This window comes from Dromiciops gliroides, chromosome 2 (assembly GCF_019393635.1).
Source record: "Dromiciops gliroides isolate mDroGli1 chromosome 2, mDroGli1.pri, whole genome shotgun sequence".
In the NCBI taxonomy this organism is placed as follows: Eukaryota; Metazoa; Chordata; class Mammalia; order Microbiotheria; family Microbiotheriidae; genus Dromiciops; species Dromiciops gliroides.
The window spans coordinates 115,217,453-115,236,858 of record NC_057862.1 but is presented as its reverse complement, the minus strand read 5'-3'; the positions used below and the strand labels follow the sequence as shown (position 1 = coordinate 115,236,858).

The 19,406-nt window shown below is 39.0% G+C and overlaps 1 protein-coding gene across 1 annotated transcript in view; it reads right to left on the bottom strand.

Annotated features, from left to right (window-relative positions):
* The window catches only part of ADAMTSL3 (ADAMTS like 3), a 584,778-nt gene that overhangs the window by 14,665 nt on the left and 550,707 nt on the right, over positions 1-19,406 (bottom strand). Inside the window, exons 25-28 of the mRNA XM_043989606.1 lie at positions 17,096-17,212; positions 5,386-5,572; positions 1,187-1,391; positions 123-235 (exon numbers count right to left, since the gene is read on the bottom strand). Coding sequence (XP_043845541.1) covers positions 123-235; positions 1,187-1,391; positions 5,386-5,572; positions 17,096-17,212 — 622 coding nt within the window. The remainder of the gene's footprint in view (positions 1-122; positions 236-1,186; positions 1,392-5,385; positions 5,573-17,095; positions 17,213-19,406) is intronic.

The window sequence follows — 19,406 nt, the reverse complement described above, 5'->3', positions numbered from 1 at the left end:
AACATGGGTGTCAGACTTGATGACCTCTAAGGCCCCTTCCAGTTCTAACTCAATACTCCCATGACAATTGTGAACTCCACTAGGGAGGAGAGACTTGACCCATCTTGGCACATGGCTCATACCTCTTTGTTTCATCACAGTCCAGGTCAGATACTGCTGAGCCATTGTGATGCTGACAAAGCACAGGCAGACGCTGCATCTCCTGGGCACGGCCCAAACACTGTCCAGACAAACACTGAAATGGAAAAATAAGCAATGTCCTTAAAAAGGTTTTGCAAGTTAACCTCTCATTATCATAACAGTTAGCTGCGTGTGCGGAGTTTACATGCACTAGAAATTAATCAAATTATATCATACAAGGTCTGCTGGATTTTATGTTAGATCAGTATTGTAGACACAATATATTTATCCCAATTCTCCCTTCTGCTTAGAGAAAAGTAGGCAGTCACAAATATTCAATGTACAAACAAGCAGTGTGCTCTCATCTATAGAGCCTTGAACTGGGAGTGGGGAAAAAGAATGGCTGGATGAAGATGCTCTCATATAGAAGTGTCTTTACTCTTGCATCCCCTTAGAGATGTATGTATAAACAAACAAGTAAATAAATACTTGTGTGATATAAATATAAATTTATGTGTATATGTGATGTGTGTTTATGTATACACACGTGTCACAAATATATGTGTCTCAAAGATTATGCACACATGCATACACCAGAGAAACACATATGTGTGAATGTGTGATGTGTATATGTATATGTTTATACCATATATAACCCATTCAATAAGAAATATATTATGATAAATATATGAATACACACACATGATGTTTATGCATGCATATATACAGCATATTTGCATGTACATGTATATTTATATTACATACAAAAAACATATATTGTGTATATGTATATGCATATGTGTATCTATAAGTCCTAGAAGACTCCAAGTCAAGCACTCTCTTCACTTTTCATTTTGCTGTAACAGATTTCTAAAGATAAATTCAAACTTTAGAAACTCAACAGGCATTGTCTAAACATTCGCTATGTGCAGAATACTGGGCTAGAAATATGAATCTTCAAATCAGAAAATATATTAATTATACAGACCAATCCAATTTTCTTCCAGTGTTAACCAGATACAAAGTCTGGTTAAGTATGCAAAAAAAAAGAGAATGCATAGGTTACCTGGCTCCCTAGTGGAACTGCCCATTCACCACAAGCTTGACCTGAACAACGTTTTCTGCCCAAAGGTCGATCTTTTGGGGCACAAGCATTTGGAGACATCGCTTGCACAATGCCACTGGCTTTTACCCGTTCACAAGTTATCTGACGAAGGCGAAATCCATTACCACATGACACAGAACATTCTGACCAATTACTTGTCAGCCACCTAAAGAATATGAAACAAAACATTTTAGTATGAAGTTAAGTGATGTGCTAGAGTCACAGAATGAAACATTACTCATTTCAGAAGAAAAAAAACCCTCAGTAACTCTAAGAGCCTGAGGGGTCAAGAAATTAATTTTACTTCAAGAAATACTGAACGAATGTTTACAAAATATACCACATTGTGCCAGAAACTTAAGGAGATGCAATGACAAATAAAATACTGGTTCTTGTCCTCAAGGAGTTTCTAATCTAGTAAGAGAAGCACAGTATGTCTAACTATGATGCAAAATACTCAGGGATCTCTGTAGGAACGAGAACTAAATCAATGGAGATTGACAATGCATGAATAACTTCTAAGGAGTTGCCAGAGAAACAGAGAAGTGATTTATTTGGCCAGGGCAAATCACACTACTAATAAATGTCAGAAATGGGATTTGAACTCAGATCTTCCTAACTATAAGCCCAACACTCTATCCATGGATTTTTCTAGATGATTACAAAATTGAATAGAAGGTTAAGTTCATAACAGAGAAACAAAGACTTCAGACAGAATGCAAAGATACCTCTATAGAAGAAGGATTATGAAAGAGGTAACATTTAGAGAGACTGGTTGTAGAACACAGGGGATTTCAATGGCTGCTGACAAAATGGGCTAAGAAATAACGTCTACAAAAGCAGAGAGGCAAAAAAGTGTGGGCTATCTTCAGGGAACTGTGAGGAATCCTATTTGTCTGGAAATAAAGAGGTGTATGTGTAAAGGGAAATAGAGGAGATAAAGCTGGTGATATAGGATGGGGCCAGAGAAGGGAGAGCCTTGAATGTCAGGGTAAGGAGTCTGGTCTTTAATCTAGTTGGCAATGGGGAGCCATTAAGGGTTATGAGAAATGTTCTGTTTAGATCTGAAAACATAGAAGATAAATATGGCAACAGTGTGTAGCACAAGTTAGAGTCTGTGTGGGAGGGACCAGAGTCAGGGAGACATTGAGCAATCTAGCATAACTGGTCAGTTGAGAAACAAAAACCTGAACTATAATACTTCCAATGGGTATGGATGAATGCAAAAGATATCTGTTGTTGTTCAAGCTTGTAGGAAAATTCTTTCCAGCTAGGAAAGCTCTGATGAGTTTGCATTGCACTGCCTTAGCTATCTACGGGTCAGTGTCAACTCTATGACACAAAGAAGCATTCCCCCTGGAGAGACTAAATCAAGTCAACAAGCATTTATTAAGAGCCTGCTAAGTTACAGGTATTGTGCTATGCACTGTGAATAAATAAAAGGCTATACACAGTTCCTGCTTCGAAGGAGCTCAAAGTCTAATGGGTGAAATAACCTATAAACAATTAGGCATAAACAAGACACATACATAAATACATACATACATATATGATAGAAATTGGTTTTGGAAGGATTGAGAATTAAGGGGGAATCAGGAAAGTCTTCTTATAGAAGGTGGGATCTTAGTTGGGACTTGAAAGAAGGAAAAGAAGCCAAGGAAAATGCCCGGAGTTGGGAGATGGAATGTTTTGTTCAAGGAACAGTAAGGAGGTCAGTGTACATGGATCACAGGGTAGGCACATGGAGAGAGTAACAAGACTGAAAGGGTAGGAAAGGGCTTTACATAAGCTATTTAGGAGTTACGGTTACTCCAGTATGTCTTAAATCTTTGTAAATGCATCCTTGAGTAGAAGGTGGACATTAGGATCTTTGATCTTTCTTAATTAAGGGATTATTCTATCAGCTTTATAATAAACTATGGAAATGGATTACCTGAGGGAGTGAATGGGAATGGGTGTTCTAATGAACTTAGAACAAAGGTTGAAGATGGAGGCTTAGCACAGGGAAAAGAGCAATGATTATTCAGGGAACTTGTGAACTAGAGCTGACTCAGCAGCTATCTATTTGGTGTTAGGAGAGAAGCTTTACCTCTATGGATTTATGTTTCATCATCTGTCAAAAGGGTTAGACTAGATGATCTCTAAGGTCTCCTCCAGCTCGAGCATCCTATGATGTTATTCAGGAAAAAAACCCACACACCTCACCAAGATGTAGTCCTTATCAAGTATTCTGTTATTAAGTAGAAATGTTATTCCTTTTAAAATTAAAAAAAAATATTTCTTACCTTAACAAATACTAAATAGATATAGATAATAGAATAGATATGTAATACCATAGAAAATAATAGATATAGAATAGATAAATAATAGAGTGGAAAAAGAGGATTATATATGAAACTGTAGATCTTTAGGAGGTACAGTTCTTAATTATATATAAAAATTTAACATGTAGCTTTCAAACTTGTACCACTTGTCCATGATTCTTTCTAGTTTTCCTTTTGTTTTCTTTTGTATATTTTTAAAAGGATCCTCCAGTGACTCTCTTTTTCATCTTTTTTTTTTTTGTGGTGGCTATTTTATCAATATCCTCCATCTCCCTCCCACCTTGCTTCATTTGGGAAAAAAGAAAAGAGAAGCCCTTATGACAAATCAGCCTAGTCAAGAAAAACAAAAATATTAGTGGTATCTGACAGTTTATCAAGATTTCAGCACAGCATACAATGACTCTCTTGTGCTAGTATTGGGAAAAAGAGAGATGTGAATTAGATGATAATACAATTAGACAGATTCAAACTACTTGAATTAGGAACTCAAAGAGCAATCATTAATGGTTTCTCGTCATCTTTGAAGAAAGTCTCTAGTGGAGTCTATGTCTACTCTGTGTCTTTCAACATTTTTACCAATGATCTAGATAAAATCATAGACCTCGAGCTGGTCATTTGCCCATGATACAATGAGAATAGGGATACATTATTCATCAGATAGAAATCAGGATCCCCTATGATTTTGATAAACTAGAATTTGGGGCCAAAATAAGATGAAACTTATATTTCAAAAAATAAACTTCACAAATTCAAGATGGGGAAGTTATGGACAGTCTACAATTTTTGTGAAAACTATTAAACTGATTTTTAATGATTAGGTTTAATGATTTTAAAAGTTTGACTACATGCTAAATGTGAGTCATGAGAATGATGGGGCAGCCAAAAAAAGCTAATAGAATCTTAGGATGCCAGACCTATGGAGATGAATGTATTCTTGTATTCTACCAAATAGCTAGACTTCACCTGGAATACTGTGTTTGGGTCTGGCATCACATTTTATGGAGGAACTTGGTAAGATGGACAGCCTTCAATGAAGGGTCACTAATCTGGTAAGGAGGCTGGAGGTAATTCCATCCAGGGAACAGTTGAAAGAAATGGGCATATTTAGTAGTTTGGGGAAGAGCAGATCTAGGAAGTCATGATAATAATACCTGGAGGGTTGTCATCTGGGAAAAAAAAAAAAGATTTGATGTGTTCTCTTTGGTTTCAGATGGCAGAAGTAGAAATGGGGGAAAGTTGCAAAAGGGTTGGATAATGGCTTGAATTAAGGAAAAACTTCCTTAATTAATTACTAATTAAGTGGCAAGGGCTTCAGGAAGCAGTGGGTGCTCCCTCACTGGAGGCCGCCAGACAAAGGCTGAAGGTAAGTTGTCAGGGATGTTGTAGAAGGAATTCTTGTCCAAATATGGCTTGGACTAGATGACCTTTGAGGTTTTTTCCAACTCTGAGATGATCTGATCCATAGGATGGGAACAGTGAAAAGACAGCTCAAGGATGGCAAATCAAGCTTTGTTGAAATAGCTCACTCTAAGGACCAGACAATTGAACAGTGAGAAGTGAGGGCAGAAAGGCAGCCTCCATTCGCTGAGAAATAAAAGTGCTGAGATTTTCCTTTTCTATATGAAGGGAGCTAAACTGATGTCCACCTTAACTTTCGAAAGTATCCTGTCAGTGACCAAACTGCCTGGTAATTTCATAATTAAATCTGATTTCTAGAAAGATTCACATTCTTTACATAGTGTCCTGGAGCCTTTCAGTTGCTGGGGCTTCCTGAAGAGGCTCTTTAAAAGCAAGAGTGGAAACCAGAGACTAACAAAAACCTGAGAGTGAATGTACCTCGGCGGGCAATCCCGCCTGTTGCAGGGCTGAACTAGATTCTGTGGCTTCTGGAAGTGATCACAAAAGGTCTCATTGACTTTTTGTCTTTTTGTTGTCATGCACTGGGGTCTCTGAATGCGGCTTCCCAGGTTGCCACAGGTAGCAGAGCAGTGTGTCCATTCACCAGGCTCCCAATTATATTCTGCTAAAAGAAAAAGAAAAAGAAAGAAATGTTGCCACAAACAACTCAGAAACAGTGACTGGGGGCTCCCTATGCTATGGCTTACAGCCATGTGGGGGACTTAATTTCCTATCAGTCTCCTTTACACAATAGGGTCTTAAGGATGCACAAAAGAAAGATTCGTTTCCCCCTTAAAAGTGGAATGGGTTATTTTAAATATTATTCTCCTTCCCTGCTCTCATGTATCTACAGAGTCAGGTGCAAGAGCCAAATGGGGCCCACTGGAAGACATCCATATTCTATTACCACAGAATGGGAAAGAGGGACTGTGGTGAGCCAACCAGATGTCCCAGAAAAATCCCAGAAGGTGTAGCTATTAACCACTGGACCTCCTACTCAGATATCTTGTCAGAACACAGGAAGGAGGAAAACCAGGGAGTTGCAACTTCTGTTAAAGCCACTGTCCTGGGAAGGATTTGGAGGCAAATCCCACCTTCTTAGCCAGCAGCTCTCAGGATTTTAAGCATTGGACAACAGAGCTTTGGGTTGGCTAAAGCCTACTGAATCAGCAGAGACAATCTGGTTTGTGAAGGGGCAATAGATATTAATAAGGAATCAAAGCATACAAAATTTTGGAGAAACTTCTAGCTCTATCCAAACATGCAGCACGAATCCATTAAAAATAACTTGCCTAAGTCAAGGATATAATTCTTAACAGTAATTCTGAAGACACAGGCGCGTAAGCATTTCTACAAACAGGATGGAATGAGATCATCTGTCCTCAGGCCAACTGAGCCTACCTTGCTTGACACAAGGCCACACAGGTTTCCCAGATCCAAACCAAGCTCAGAAAGAGGGAAAAGAATAGGAAAGAGGAGATGGAGGGAGAGGAGAGAGCAACTGCTTGTTGCTCATTCCATCGGAGGGAGAAAGAAATAGAGGAGGGTGAAGGGAGTGCAGTGTTGCTAGGGGCTCTTTGACCTCTAAGGAGAGAGGCAGAACAGTGTCCATTAGGAGGGGAAGAGAATGATGAAAGGGCTGAGCTCTGTCCACATTTTCCAGTCCTTTCTACTACTTCAGGACTAGTCAGGCCATGTTTACTTACCTTCTTTTTCAAGTGGACTTTCTAGTCTGCTGTGCCCTCCTCCCCACCCCGCTGAGAACTGGAAACAAAACCATCCCTTCAGCATTGTATGTTCTATGATCTGAAGATTATTGTACCTCTGAATCAAGGAGATCCAACATGTTAATAATAGAAGGTTTCTTCCTTAATCCAATCACACAAGTCACTGCTGTTTCCCCCAACTCCTACCCCAACATCCTTTCCCAGAACTACTATTCTGGCCAGAGTGGAGTCAGTTAATCAGCCAGTCAACAAGAATTTGTAAAGTGCTTTCTACGTACCAATGGGCCAGACACTGTGCGACACATTAGGGATACAAGAAAGGCAAAACTCAGTCCCTGTCCTCAAGGAGCTTGCAATTTAATGGGGTAAAATAACTGTGTAGGGTAAATATAGGTACAAAATAGCTGTATATGGGGTAAATGGATACAACCTCAGAAGGAGGTCACTGAGGGGAACTAGGAAAGGCTTTTTGCAGAAGGTAGGATTTGAATTCAGACCTATGGGAGGCCAGGGAAGCCAGGAGGCAGACAAGGATTCCACAAGGCAGAAGAGACAGCCAGGGAAAAGGTGGGAGATGGAGTGTTGTCTGAGAGGAGTGTCACAAAGGTCAGTGGCACTGGATTGTATGTAGAGTGCACAGAGAGAAACAGGAGTAGAAGAAGACTGGAAAGGTAACAAGGAACCAGGTTGGGAAAACCCCCCAAAGAGAATTTGATCTTGGAAGTAATACGAAGTCACTAGAGTTTAATAAAGTAAAGGAGTGACACAGTCAGAGCTGAGCTTTAGGAATACTACTCTGGCATTCGACAGGAGAATGCACCAGAGAAGGGAGAGACCTGAGACAAGAACACTGACCAGAAGTCTACTGTAATAGTCCAGGCATGAGGCGCTGAGGGCTTGCCAAGAAGTTAGAAGGTAAGGAGTCACCATTTGACAGTTACCACATTGTGGGGCTGGGGTTATTTTGTGATCCATCAGAATAATTAGAAATTGGAATTGATCAGTATCTTATCCATTTTAATTTCTATATTTAGTAGCAGCTGCTCTTTAAATGCTTTTTAATTTGATGAAAAACGATCTACCATACCCAGAAGAAGAAAGAAACAGACAACTCATAGAACTTATAACCCCTAATGAAATTTGTTGGAGGATTTCCGCCCCCCAGCAAGCAGAGGTCTCAGGAGGCCTGCAGAGAAGACTGTACTACTACTTCAGCATCTGTGGTTCTTGAGTTAGGTCTCTACTAGCCATCTAGGCAGCAAGGGGCCATGTAGTCTTGGATTAAATTGTGAGGGGGAGGGAAGGTCACAGATGATTCACAGGGGTTATAGCACCAAAGATGAGTCCATAGCTTTTGCCTTTTATTTAGAAGAGGTTCAACATCTGATAACCATCAGAAATGTTTTAATTTTCTGGTTGCCAAAGGATTCTAGGGAAGTGATTTAGCTAGATGGGATAGCATACTTAAGACCAAACTGCTCATCATTCTTAACTCTATTCAGGATGCTGAAACCTGCTATCTCTTGGAACTAAGAGGATGGTACACAAAATCTTCCCTTTTATGAAGAACTTGACAAGATCCTAGATCATCATATTCCTTGAAACTCAGTCACTCCAGTATTCTGACCAAACACGGAGCAGGAAAAGAGTAAACAATCTTTTTGAATATACAGTTCAGGATTAAGAAAGGAAGGAGGGGCAGCTAGGTGGCGCAGTGGATGGAGTACTGGCCCTGGAGTCAGGAGGACCTGAGTTCAGATCCGGCTTCAAACACTTAACCACTTAACACTTACTAGCTATGTGACCCTGGGTAAGTCACTTAACCCCAATTGCCTCACCAAAAAAAAAAAAAAAAAAAGAAAGAAAGAAAGAAAAAAAAAAAAAGGAAGGAAGGAGACCGAACCATTGTAGGCTACTCAGAGAATTCATGTACATGTTACTGATGTTCAAGAATAGTGATTTTGACAGAATTTAATCTCCTTGGAGGAAGGGGCTATTTTACTTTGGCCTTTGTGTACCCAGTGCCTAGCCTGGAATATAGTAGACTTCTAAGAGGGGAATACTGATTGGTTGATTGAAGAGAATTAGGAGATACTAACATTGAGAGAATACCATATTGTATCATAAAAAGTGAAATTAATTGTAATTTAGACAGGAAAGGATTGGGTACAGGCACGATCATTTAAGAATCAGTTAGCCATAAGCTCAATGATTAATTAGAGTAAGGGTTCTTAGTCTATTTTATGCTGCAGATCCCATTGGCAGTTTAGTAAAGCCTATGGATCCCTTCAAAGAATAACACTTTTAAATAGTTAAAGGAAATGCTGCATTTCACTTAGAGGTTGTTGAAAATAAGGATGTAATGTTTTTTTCCAATTAAAGTTCAAGGACCTTCTGAAATCTATCTATCCATCAACCCTAGGTTAATAAATCCCAAATAAGAGCAAAAGTCAAAGATCAGTTTAGAAGATGGGATAAAAGTGAAAAGGAGCCACTAGGTGAAATTCCAGTAGCTAGAATCTGATCTATTTTTTTGTTTGTTTTTGTTTTTGTTATTTTTTTAATCATAAAAGTATTTTTATTATTTTTCAGTTACATGTAAAGATAGTTTTCAACATTTGTTTTCGTAAGATTTTTAGTTCCAAATTTTTCTCACCTTTTTCCCTTCCCTCCTCCCTCCCCAAGACAGAAAGTAATCCGATATAGGTTATATGTGTACAATAACATTAAACATATTTCTGCATTCATCATGTTGTGAAAGAAGAATCAGAACAAAAGGGGAAAACCTCAAAAAACAAAAACACAAAAACAGAAGTAGAAACAGAACTGTTCAATCTGCATTCAGAATCCACAGTTCTTTTTTCTGGATGTAGAGAACATTTTCCATCATGAGTTCTTTGTAATTGTCTTGGAAAATCTGATCTATTTAAATGAACTAGAATATAAGCTCTTTGAGGGTAGGGAACTGTTTTTGCCTTTCTTTGTATCCCACTGCTTGACATATAAGTACTTAATGCTTGTCACTTGAATGCTCCTTGATCTCATTTCATGTGAGCTGAGAGGAAGATTAACGTAATTTGTGGAAACTCAGAGACATCTCAGCAGTTGGGGCTACCAGAGAAAATAGCAACAAGCAACAGATTACACAAACAAAGAGAATAAACCTTAAATCACAAGTGGAGTATCTTATCATTCTTCAAACTATAAACAGCTGACTGCTGAGGGGAAGAGGCTAAACTTCACAAGGGTAGTAAAAGTAGGTAGAAAAGGGTCTCAATTTATCAATAGAGCTATGTATAAATATTTGTATGAATGTATACAGTCTCCTTCAAGCAATATGAGTTTGTTTCTATTCATGAGGGATGGCACTTATGGTTATAAAAACTCTAGAAAACAAATATATCCTTATTTACATTATGAAAAGGGATATGGTAACTACAAACCATACATTATTGAATGCTCTGTGGCAGTCGTAGTTTAGCTGACACCAACATCACTGCCAAGGGTGCTTACACCACTGGCAGCCTCCTAAGTCTTCTTCAGAAGATACTTTTAATAGTTTTGACTTTTAAAAATGGCCAACATGTAGAGAAGAATTGTGGGGCTATTTTAAACAGGCAAAAGATTTACCAGAAATAGTGATTGCAGGCTGAGAATAATTCTAATAATAAACTACAATGAGCTTCATATTAATGGATTGAAAAATAATTGTAAGAACAAGTTTTTAAAACTGGTTAAAACCTGTTGAAGTAATAAGCAAGAACATAAAAGACTATGTGAATTTTGTGCTATTTATGGTAGTGACCTTATGTGAAAGGTCTATTGGAAGTTTGTTGTTCAGTTGTTTCACAATTATGTCTGACTCTTTGTGACCTCAGTTGGGGTTTTCCTGGCAAAAGTACCAGAGTGGTTTGCTGTTTCCTTCTCCAGTTCATTTTACAGATGAGGAAACGGAGGTCAACAGGGTTAAGTGGCTTGCCCAGGGTCACACAGCAAGTAAGTGTTTGAGGCTACATTTGAACTCAGGTCTTCCTGATTCCAGGCCTAGCATTCTATCCACCAACTAGCTTAGTAACAGATAAAGAACTGGACATGAAGAGCACATGTTAAGATCAGGGACTGATCAGGATGAACATCAGAAGGGATATGAGGAAAAGAAGATTGCATGAAGGCCAAGGCATCAACTTGATTGTAGGTCCATGATAAAGTAAGACAGAGAAATAAAAGCTAAATGAAATAACAATAGTTCCTATTTTAAGAGCATGTTAAGGTTTTTCAAGCTATCTCCACTACAGAAGTTCCAGAAGAAAACAGTCTAAGTATTCTCCCTGGTTGAGGATGTTCAAGTTTCATTTAACTTTAACAAGACCCAGATAAAGGGGCCTACTTGGACGTGCTTTATAAAGAATGAATCTTATCCATTTTTCCATGAAATGCCCAGAAATATGTATTCTCCCAAGCCATCCCAAACTAATGGACTTCCTAAGAACAACTGTAGTGACTTTGGGGCCTTACGACTGTCTGTGTGTGACATCACAAGTATACACATGTACATTCAAATGAAGAAAGGCTCTCACACACATATTTTCAGACTGATAAAGTCTCTAAGTTAGCAGCTCAGTGCTGGCAAATGGATCTTAGAAAACTAGAATGAATGCCCATGGTGGTTGGCATTAACCTCCTCTCAAGACCTGTAAATCAAAAAGCACTGAAGGAACCCCCAGCCTACTGCTGTGCTAGGCATTGGGGATAAATACAAAGACAGCTCCTAGCCTCGAAAGAGTTTACATTCTATTTTGTGGTGCTCATTTTGACATCTTTAATTTCATAAGATGAGAGTTCAGTCAGAGGAACAAGGAGCAGATATTTAGGGTGACTCCAGGTGTATCCAGAAATATAATTCTGGTCAAACTGTACTTTTGCCAGATCAGTCCACCCACTCCTACTCTAAACAACAGATTTTTGTGCCTTAAAGTGTCTAAATAATTTGCCATTGAGAACATTGAGGAAAATGAGGTGAAAATGGGGATTTTCTTTAGAAATTAGATGCTAATCACTTCCAATAATTATAGTTCTTACAGTTAGTCACCATTCCAAATGATTTTTCCCTTCTCTTCTGACACTTGGTAACAGATGAGGTACTACATGATGTTGACAGATTTTTATGTGATCACAGAAGGAGCCAGATTTAGCTGTAATAACCAAAAATAATTGATAGCTACCAGCTGTGTCCACAGTCTCCCTCAAACAGCACATAATGAATTCTTTAGCTTATTGTTTTTCAGGCTTTCCTTCTTAGTTTTGAGTTTTTTTGTTTTAAGCGGCACAAAGGGCTATTTGCAAAGTAGAAACAGTTAAATTTATTGACTGTCACTGTGGCCTGGAGATTGTTTATTTAAGTACAGCGGCACCTGGGCCCCAACAGGGCAATCCCTTTGCCATGCCCACTTTCAGCCAAGGCCCTCTCTGGTTTCCTCATCTCTTTAAAATTTCTTAAATGATGAGCCATTTGTGGGGTCAGAGCACGTCATGATAAGTATTAATAGCCCAAGGATTTTTGTTAAAATTGCCCATCAATATAAAGATCTGCAGATCTTTGCAACCTAACTGTCTTTGGGTTGGGAGGGATGAGAACATGCAGGAAAGATTCTAGTATTTGACTCCCAGGTGGATTAGGTTTGGAGCTTTTGGTTTTTGGTTTGAGGAGGGAAGGAGAGCAGAGGGTGTGGTGTGAAGGAGAAGGAGGCAGGGATTTAAAGGAGATAGGGCCCCTGTTCAAAATCATCTCCCCAACACATTCTACCAACTGAAGGTTAATTGAGATCAACAAGCCTGGAGTATTAGATCTATCTATCATTCTCACCTTAGTGTCAGGCTGCTTTAATCAGATCAATGTCTAGTTGAAAAGTCTCAGTGAATGGGAGTTGTTCTGGAGGTGTGGGTGAGAAGAAGGGGTAAGTGTTGCAGGTTCCAGTGGGCAGAGCGTCTAGGGACTGGGTTGAGTTCAGAGCTCAATGATTATTAATAAGGGGATGGGGAAGAGGGTGTGTCCATGTGGTGGGGGTACTGGGGACAAGAACAAGGGAGGGCTGCTGACAGCAAGAATTTAAGCATCTTCACCAGGACAGCTGAAGCCAGGGTCCAAGGCTCCAAAGAATTAGAAAGTTAGCAAGAATAGGAGAGGGAGGCGAGCTTGCAGAGATCCTATGTGCTAAGCTTTTATTTAATGGACTACTGCATTCTTTTTGCTTTTCTCCAGTGGTCTAAACATCTGGAATATTGTGCCTGCTGGGCTTGAATACCAGGAGAGGAAAGAAAGAAGCAGCTCTGGAGCTATGTGCCAGCTTGGATTAAACTCCCATTCTTACACCATCTTCTTATTCATATGGAGATAGATATTTGCAGAGATCCCTACAATTGCAAAGGCTTTCCAATTCCACCTTCTCTTATGTCTGGAGAAGGCAGTGGGGATGACAATGAGGAGAGTAGGGAAATACCTAACTCACAGAGGCTGTGCATATGAAGGTCCAGCGTGAACATGGACAGAGGGAGAGTAAGGTGGAACACAATTGTGTTTTTTCTTCTTTTTTTGGCAAATGGTTCCTAAGAGAGTATTTAAGCTACCAAGGACAGCTTCAGAATTCAAGCTCATGGAACTAGGCCTTTCAATACAGCTGTGTTCTGAACCACTTTACCAATAGGTATCATCAGAGAGTACAGTGGCACTAGCAATAGGCTATTTTGACTTTCTGATTAAAATAGACATGGAATAAAACAAGGTATTCTTATCATTTAAAAGTTCCAAGGTACCAAAAATGTGTTCCCATTTCATAAGAGATATACATGCCTGGGATGCTGAGGTTGCCTAAAGAATAGTTAGCCCTCTTCCTCTATTTATCTGGTAGGAATCCTTATTCATCTTGCAAAACAAATAAATTAAGTATCAAATAAATTAGAATCTTCAGAGTAGCCAACAGATTTCACCTCTCAAATCTCTTACCAGAGATACTAACAATTTTTTTTTAAGTGAGGCAACTGGGGTTAAGTGACCTGCCCAAGGTCACACAGCTAGTAAGTGTTAAGTGTCTGAGGCTGGATTTGAACTCGGGTCCTCCTGATTCCAGGGCTGGTGCTCTATCCACTGCGCCTCCTAGCTGCCCTGATACTAACAATTTAAATGGATTAAGATGGGTGTTCCCCTCTTTCTTCTTCCTACTCATTAATAAACAGTAGCAGTAGTAGTAATAATAGCATCTGACACATACGGTACACCTATGGTTACAAAACATTGTCCATACACAATCTCATTAGATCATCACAACAATTCTGCGAGGAAGGCAAGGTATTGCAGTGGAAAAGGCTAGCAGTTTACACAGATCTTTCACTCAAGTGCTACCTCCTAGGGAGGTTGTTACTGCCTTCCCCAGGTAAATGGAATGATTTTTGTATTAACTCTGAGGGGGCTAGGTGGCGCAGTGGATAAAGCACCGGCCCTAGATTCAGGAGGACTCGAGTTCAAACATGGCCTCAGACACTTGACACTTACTAGCTGTGTGACCCTGGGCAAGTTACTTAACCCCAATCGCCTCACTCCCCCCCCCAAAAGTATTAACTCTGTATTAAGCAATCAATTGTACAGACTCATTTATTATTTTCCCCCATTAGAATGTAAGCTTCTAATAAAGACTGCTTCTTTATTAACTTTGCATTCTGGGTGCCTAACACATAATGGGGTAAATGCATAGTGAATGAATGAGTCAAGCCTCAGTTCCACCACTTCTTAGCTTTGTGACTTTGGGCAAGTCACAATTTCTCTGAGCTCCTATTTCCTCACCTGAAAAATAGAAACATTTGCCTTATTCATTCAACATCATAGTGAAGATAAAATGAGCTAATGTATTTGGGGGTTTTTGCATCCCATAAAGTATGCAATTTATTTCAATAAATATTTATTAAATATATCTCATCCTGATTTTTCACATAATGAAATAATACTCAGAGAAGCAAACCAACCCATCCTCTGCACCCAGCTAGTAAGTGGAAGAACAGAAACTTGAACTCAGGTCTTCTAATTATGTTCAGAGGTGAGAATAAAGGTAGTTATAGAATCCACCACTTGGGTCATCATTCCTTAAATAATAGTAGGAAGTTGAAAGTGTTTGGGGAAAAAACAGTAAATAAACAAAGTAAGAGAAAGAGCAGGGTATGTATTTCTTAGTAAACCTTCAATGCTGACATTTCTCTAAGCAGAAAAATGGCTTTGAGCCACTGGACAACTAACATTTATATTGTCCAGTGAACTATTGAGAGACAAAAGTTACTTCAAGGACTGAACTCTAGCCAAGGGACTTTCCCTCAAGTCCCTGATGTTCTCAATGGGGTAGTCTTTGAAGAACCAGCAAATGGTGCTTCTTTGATGTGACTGCCTAGGACAACCTCAAAACCAACAATATTGCAAGATATTTATGCTTGTGGTTGCTATTCCAGACATTCTTTTCCTCTCTCTTAGTGTTCATGGGCAGATATGATGCATTCTTCCACACGCAAAACTAATTTTATCAGACAACAGAGATGTTCAACAGTTGTTTCTATCATTCATAAAATGGTCACTAGAGATACTAAATCCTTTTGCTTTCAATGGATATGCATGAACCCACAAAATCCCACTGAACCATGGCTCCCAAAAGATTTTATGGCATCCTACATGACCTCATTTGAATTACTTTTTTTTTTCAGGGCAGTGAAGGTTAAGTGACTTGCCCAGGGTCAAAAGTGTATAAAGCTAGATTTAAACTCAGGTCCTCCTGAATCCAGGGCCAGTGCGTTATCCACTGTGCCATCTAGCTGCCCCTGAAGTACCTTTCTTGCCAAAGTCCTACTGAATTGACTATCCATGTAGCTTGACACCCTTTCACACTGTTATTTGCATTGTATTACCCAGGTCTTTTCTGCCAAACCAAATATCTTGGTTAGCTATTGTTGTGTAAGTATTTTCTTTGCAAGGTGGGAGAGTAAAGTTTACAACATGTAGAACAAGGAACAAGAAATCAGAATAATTAATTGCTAATTATCTCATCTTGAATCCAGCTGGGGAGAGGATCTAGTCTTGAGACTAGATCACTATCTTTGTTTAAGAGAAAAGCATCATATGACTCTCTTCTAAGTCATCCCACAACCCTCTGCACAGGCCCTGGCTCTACCCACTTTCTGGTTTGCTTTACCATTATCACTGATAAAATTATAAGAAGCATCCTTCTCCACACTCAGTTTGAAATAAATGGCTTTACTTTGCCCTGTCCTAACATGCCATCAATATGCCCTCTTGTGATTAGCACATCATTATATATCTTTCCCACCAAGGAGATGTAGAAATATGCAGACAATGCATCCATCATCAATTCACCTTAAAATTTATAAGAAATTGCCACTTCAGAACACAGTAAGCTCATTTAACCTAAAATCAGTGGGCAAAACTTCATTGTGAATCTTATCCTTTATTATGAGCAGTCTCATTTATTTGGAAAACCACTTGTTTCCTGCATGCAATTTGTTGTAAAGATATTGCTGATCAAATCCAAACCTTCATCCTAGAAAATCAGGCTGAAAAGTTATATTTTGGTCCATGGAAAGGCAATCAAGGTTTAAAGCCAATTTCTTTCTTTCTTTCTTTCTTTCTTTCTTTCTTTCTTTCTTTCTTTCTTTCTTTTTTTTTGGGGGGGGCGGGGCCATGGGGGTTAAGTGACTTGCCCAGGGTCACACAGCTAGTAAGTGTAAAGTATCTGAGGCCGGATTTGAACTCAGGTACTTCTGAATCCAGGGCTGATGCTTTATTCACTGCGCCACCTAGCTGCCCCCTAAAGCTAATTTCAATCCATCTATATTGGCCTTGGGGGTTGAAGACCTGCATGAGAGTCCTGGCCCTACCACTTATTAGCTGTTTATTTCTTGTAGCATCAATGTCCTCGTTTGTATAAAAGTACAAATAATATTTCCCTTCTCTCCTTATAGGTTGTTGTAAAGATAAATAAGAAAATGGACATGAAAGCCCTTTGTAATTATTAAACACCATATACATGACAATTATTATTTAGGGGTAGGGATTGGGATTAGACCCATTATTTGGGTGAGGAAACTTGATCATTTCAGGTCAGTATCTCTTTTGCAATTTAGTATTCTAGAGACTTGCCTAGAGCTCTGAGAAGTTAAAAATGATTGGTCTATGGTCACACTGCCAGAATACACCAGAGGTGACAACTTAACTTAGGTTTTCTTGGCTCCAAGGTCAGCTCTATATCCACTATCCCACCCTTTCTTTTATTATTGAATCATTAAATGCCAAATACTTATGAGGATCTTTTAGGCAAATTTGATTTTGGTCAAAACTACCTTGCCAAAAAGACCTAAGAATGAAAATAACTCACCTATATGGAGCATCTGTCCAGTTGTTACACTGATACTTGTACTGATGTTGGATGCCATTAGACCATGCTTTTTGTTCCCTTTGGAAAAATTGACTTTCACATCTGGATATCTTGGTTCTGAAGAATAAAATATACTTTTTACTAGGAATGTTGCTAAAGTATTGTTCTAGCTTGGAATTCTTACTCACATTTACTTGCTAGATAACAGCCTTTACTCATTATTCAGAACGCTTACAGAAAACTCGCCCATTAGTTCATGGTGCCATGCACAATAGGCATGATATAAACTATACATAATATGGGCTAGATGCTGACTCTGGCAGCAGAGTATTGCATATGTCCCAAGTATTCTTCCCAGTAGAATTCAAGCTCCTTGAGAACAGAGATTTTTTCCTTTTTCCCCCTTTGTATCCTTAGTATAGTGCCTTACACACATTGGGCAGTTTATTTCAATTAAAATCAACAAGCATTTTATTATGTGCCTATTATATGCAAGGCACCATGCTATGTGCTAGGAGTACAGAAATAAAAATGAAATAATCCCTGTCTTCAAGTGGTTTAAATGCTTGCAAAGCAAGTGAGGTAGAGTGGTTCATATCAGAAAACTACTAAAGATGCATGTATACTACATAATTCTATTCATGGCTGAATGTGAGAGCCCCTGCAATAGATTATCATGTTAATACTGTGATGTATCCAAGAGGCAGAATTACATAGTGTGTAGAGGGTTGGACTTAGAATCAGAAAGACCGGAGTTCAAACCCTGCCTCAGACACTCACCATTGGTGTGACCATAGGCAAGTTGCTTAATCTCGTGGAGTAACAATTTCCTTATTTATAAAATGCAGAGAGTAATACCTGTACTATCTATCTTCAAGGTTTGTTTTGAGGTTTGAAATTGTTAATATTTGTAAGGTACACTTTAAACCACTATTTAAACATCAATTCCAGCAGTGGTTGTTGTTGTTGTTGTTGTTGTTGTTGTTGTTCTTCTTCTTCTTCTTCTTCTTCTTCTTCTTCTTCACGGGGCAATGAGGGTTAAGTGACTTGCCCAGGGTCACACAGCTAGTAAGTGTTAAGTGTTTGAAGCCAGATTTGAACTTAGGTCCTCCTGAATCCAGGGCCGGTGCTTTATCTACTGCACCACGTAGCTGCCCTCTGTTATTCTTCTTATTGTTATGTCTAGAATTGAGGCATGAAGAATATTTGGTATCTCAGCCCATATACCCATTTCCCTCAAGTGGAGTGAGGAATCTTTATAAGTATTTACAAAGTATCTTGTTTTATATATATCACTCATCTGAGATTATAAGACATACATATATAGAGACAGTAAATGCGTTTGAAGAGAAAAGAGACCCTTTCATGAAGATGGGCCTGTAAGAAAAGACAGTAGAATTCAGAGATGAAAGAACAAAATCACGGACAGGAAAGGTCCTTGGCCAGTAAACTGGCCAAGGGTCGTTGGTGGCCCCTTCTCATATTCCCTTTTGGTCACATATTCCCTTAATGATCTGCCTCTTTCCTTCTCCCACCTCAGGTACCTAGTTAGCCAGGACTTTGTCCCCTGTCTTTATAAAACACCCCTCCCTTCTATACGGTGGAGTTCTCCTCAGGCTTACCCCTCCCTTCTTCCCCAAGCCAACATTCTAGGATCTAAACATTTCTTCTTTCTTCTTATCACAACTTACCTGTCTCCCATTCTCTCTGTATGCTCAGCTTAGCTCGCTGTCATGAATGAAAACAATTTGATCTGGTAATTCACTCTATATTCCATACAACTCATTGGCCTTGAGGTTTCATACCACCTCAAGTCACTCATTCAAAAAGTGACCCCTCTTGGTGCTTTCTCCTGACTCTGTTTCCTCATGTGCAAAATACAGAGAATAGTTCTGACATGAACATTAAGGTTTGAAGACTTAATCAATAAGTATGTATTCAGCACAGAAATGTTGCCTGCTGGTTGTCCTCCATGCCTGGAAGGCTCTGCCCTCGCCCCTTCTGCTTCCTGGCTCTGGTGGTTTCCTTCAAGACTTAGCTCAAAGCCTCCCTTGTGAAGAAGGCCTTTCTCAGTAATCAAAGATGCTTTATGTCTTCTCTTTTCAGATCACCTTCAGTCTTCTCTCTCTTGTATATATATATGTATGTATGTGTATATATATATGTATATATGTATGTATACACATATATGTGGATCTAGATTTGTATTTATATATTATATATATATAGTTATTTACTTGTTGTCCCTCCCCATTTGAACATATACTTTTTAAGGTCAGGCACTTATCTGCCCCTCTATATATCCCCAGAA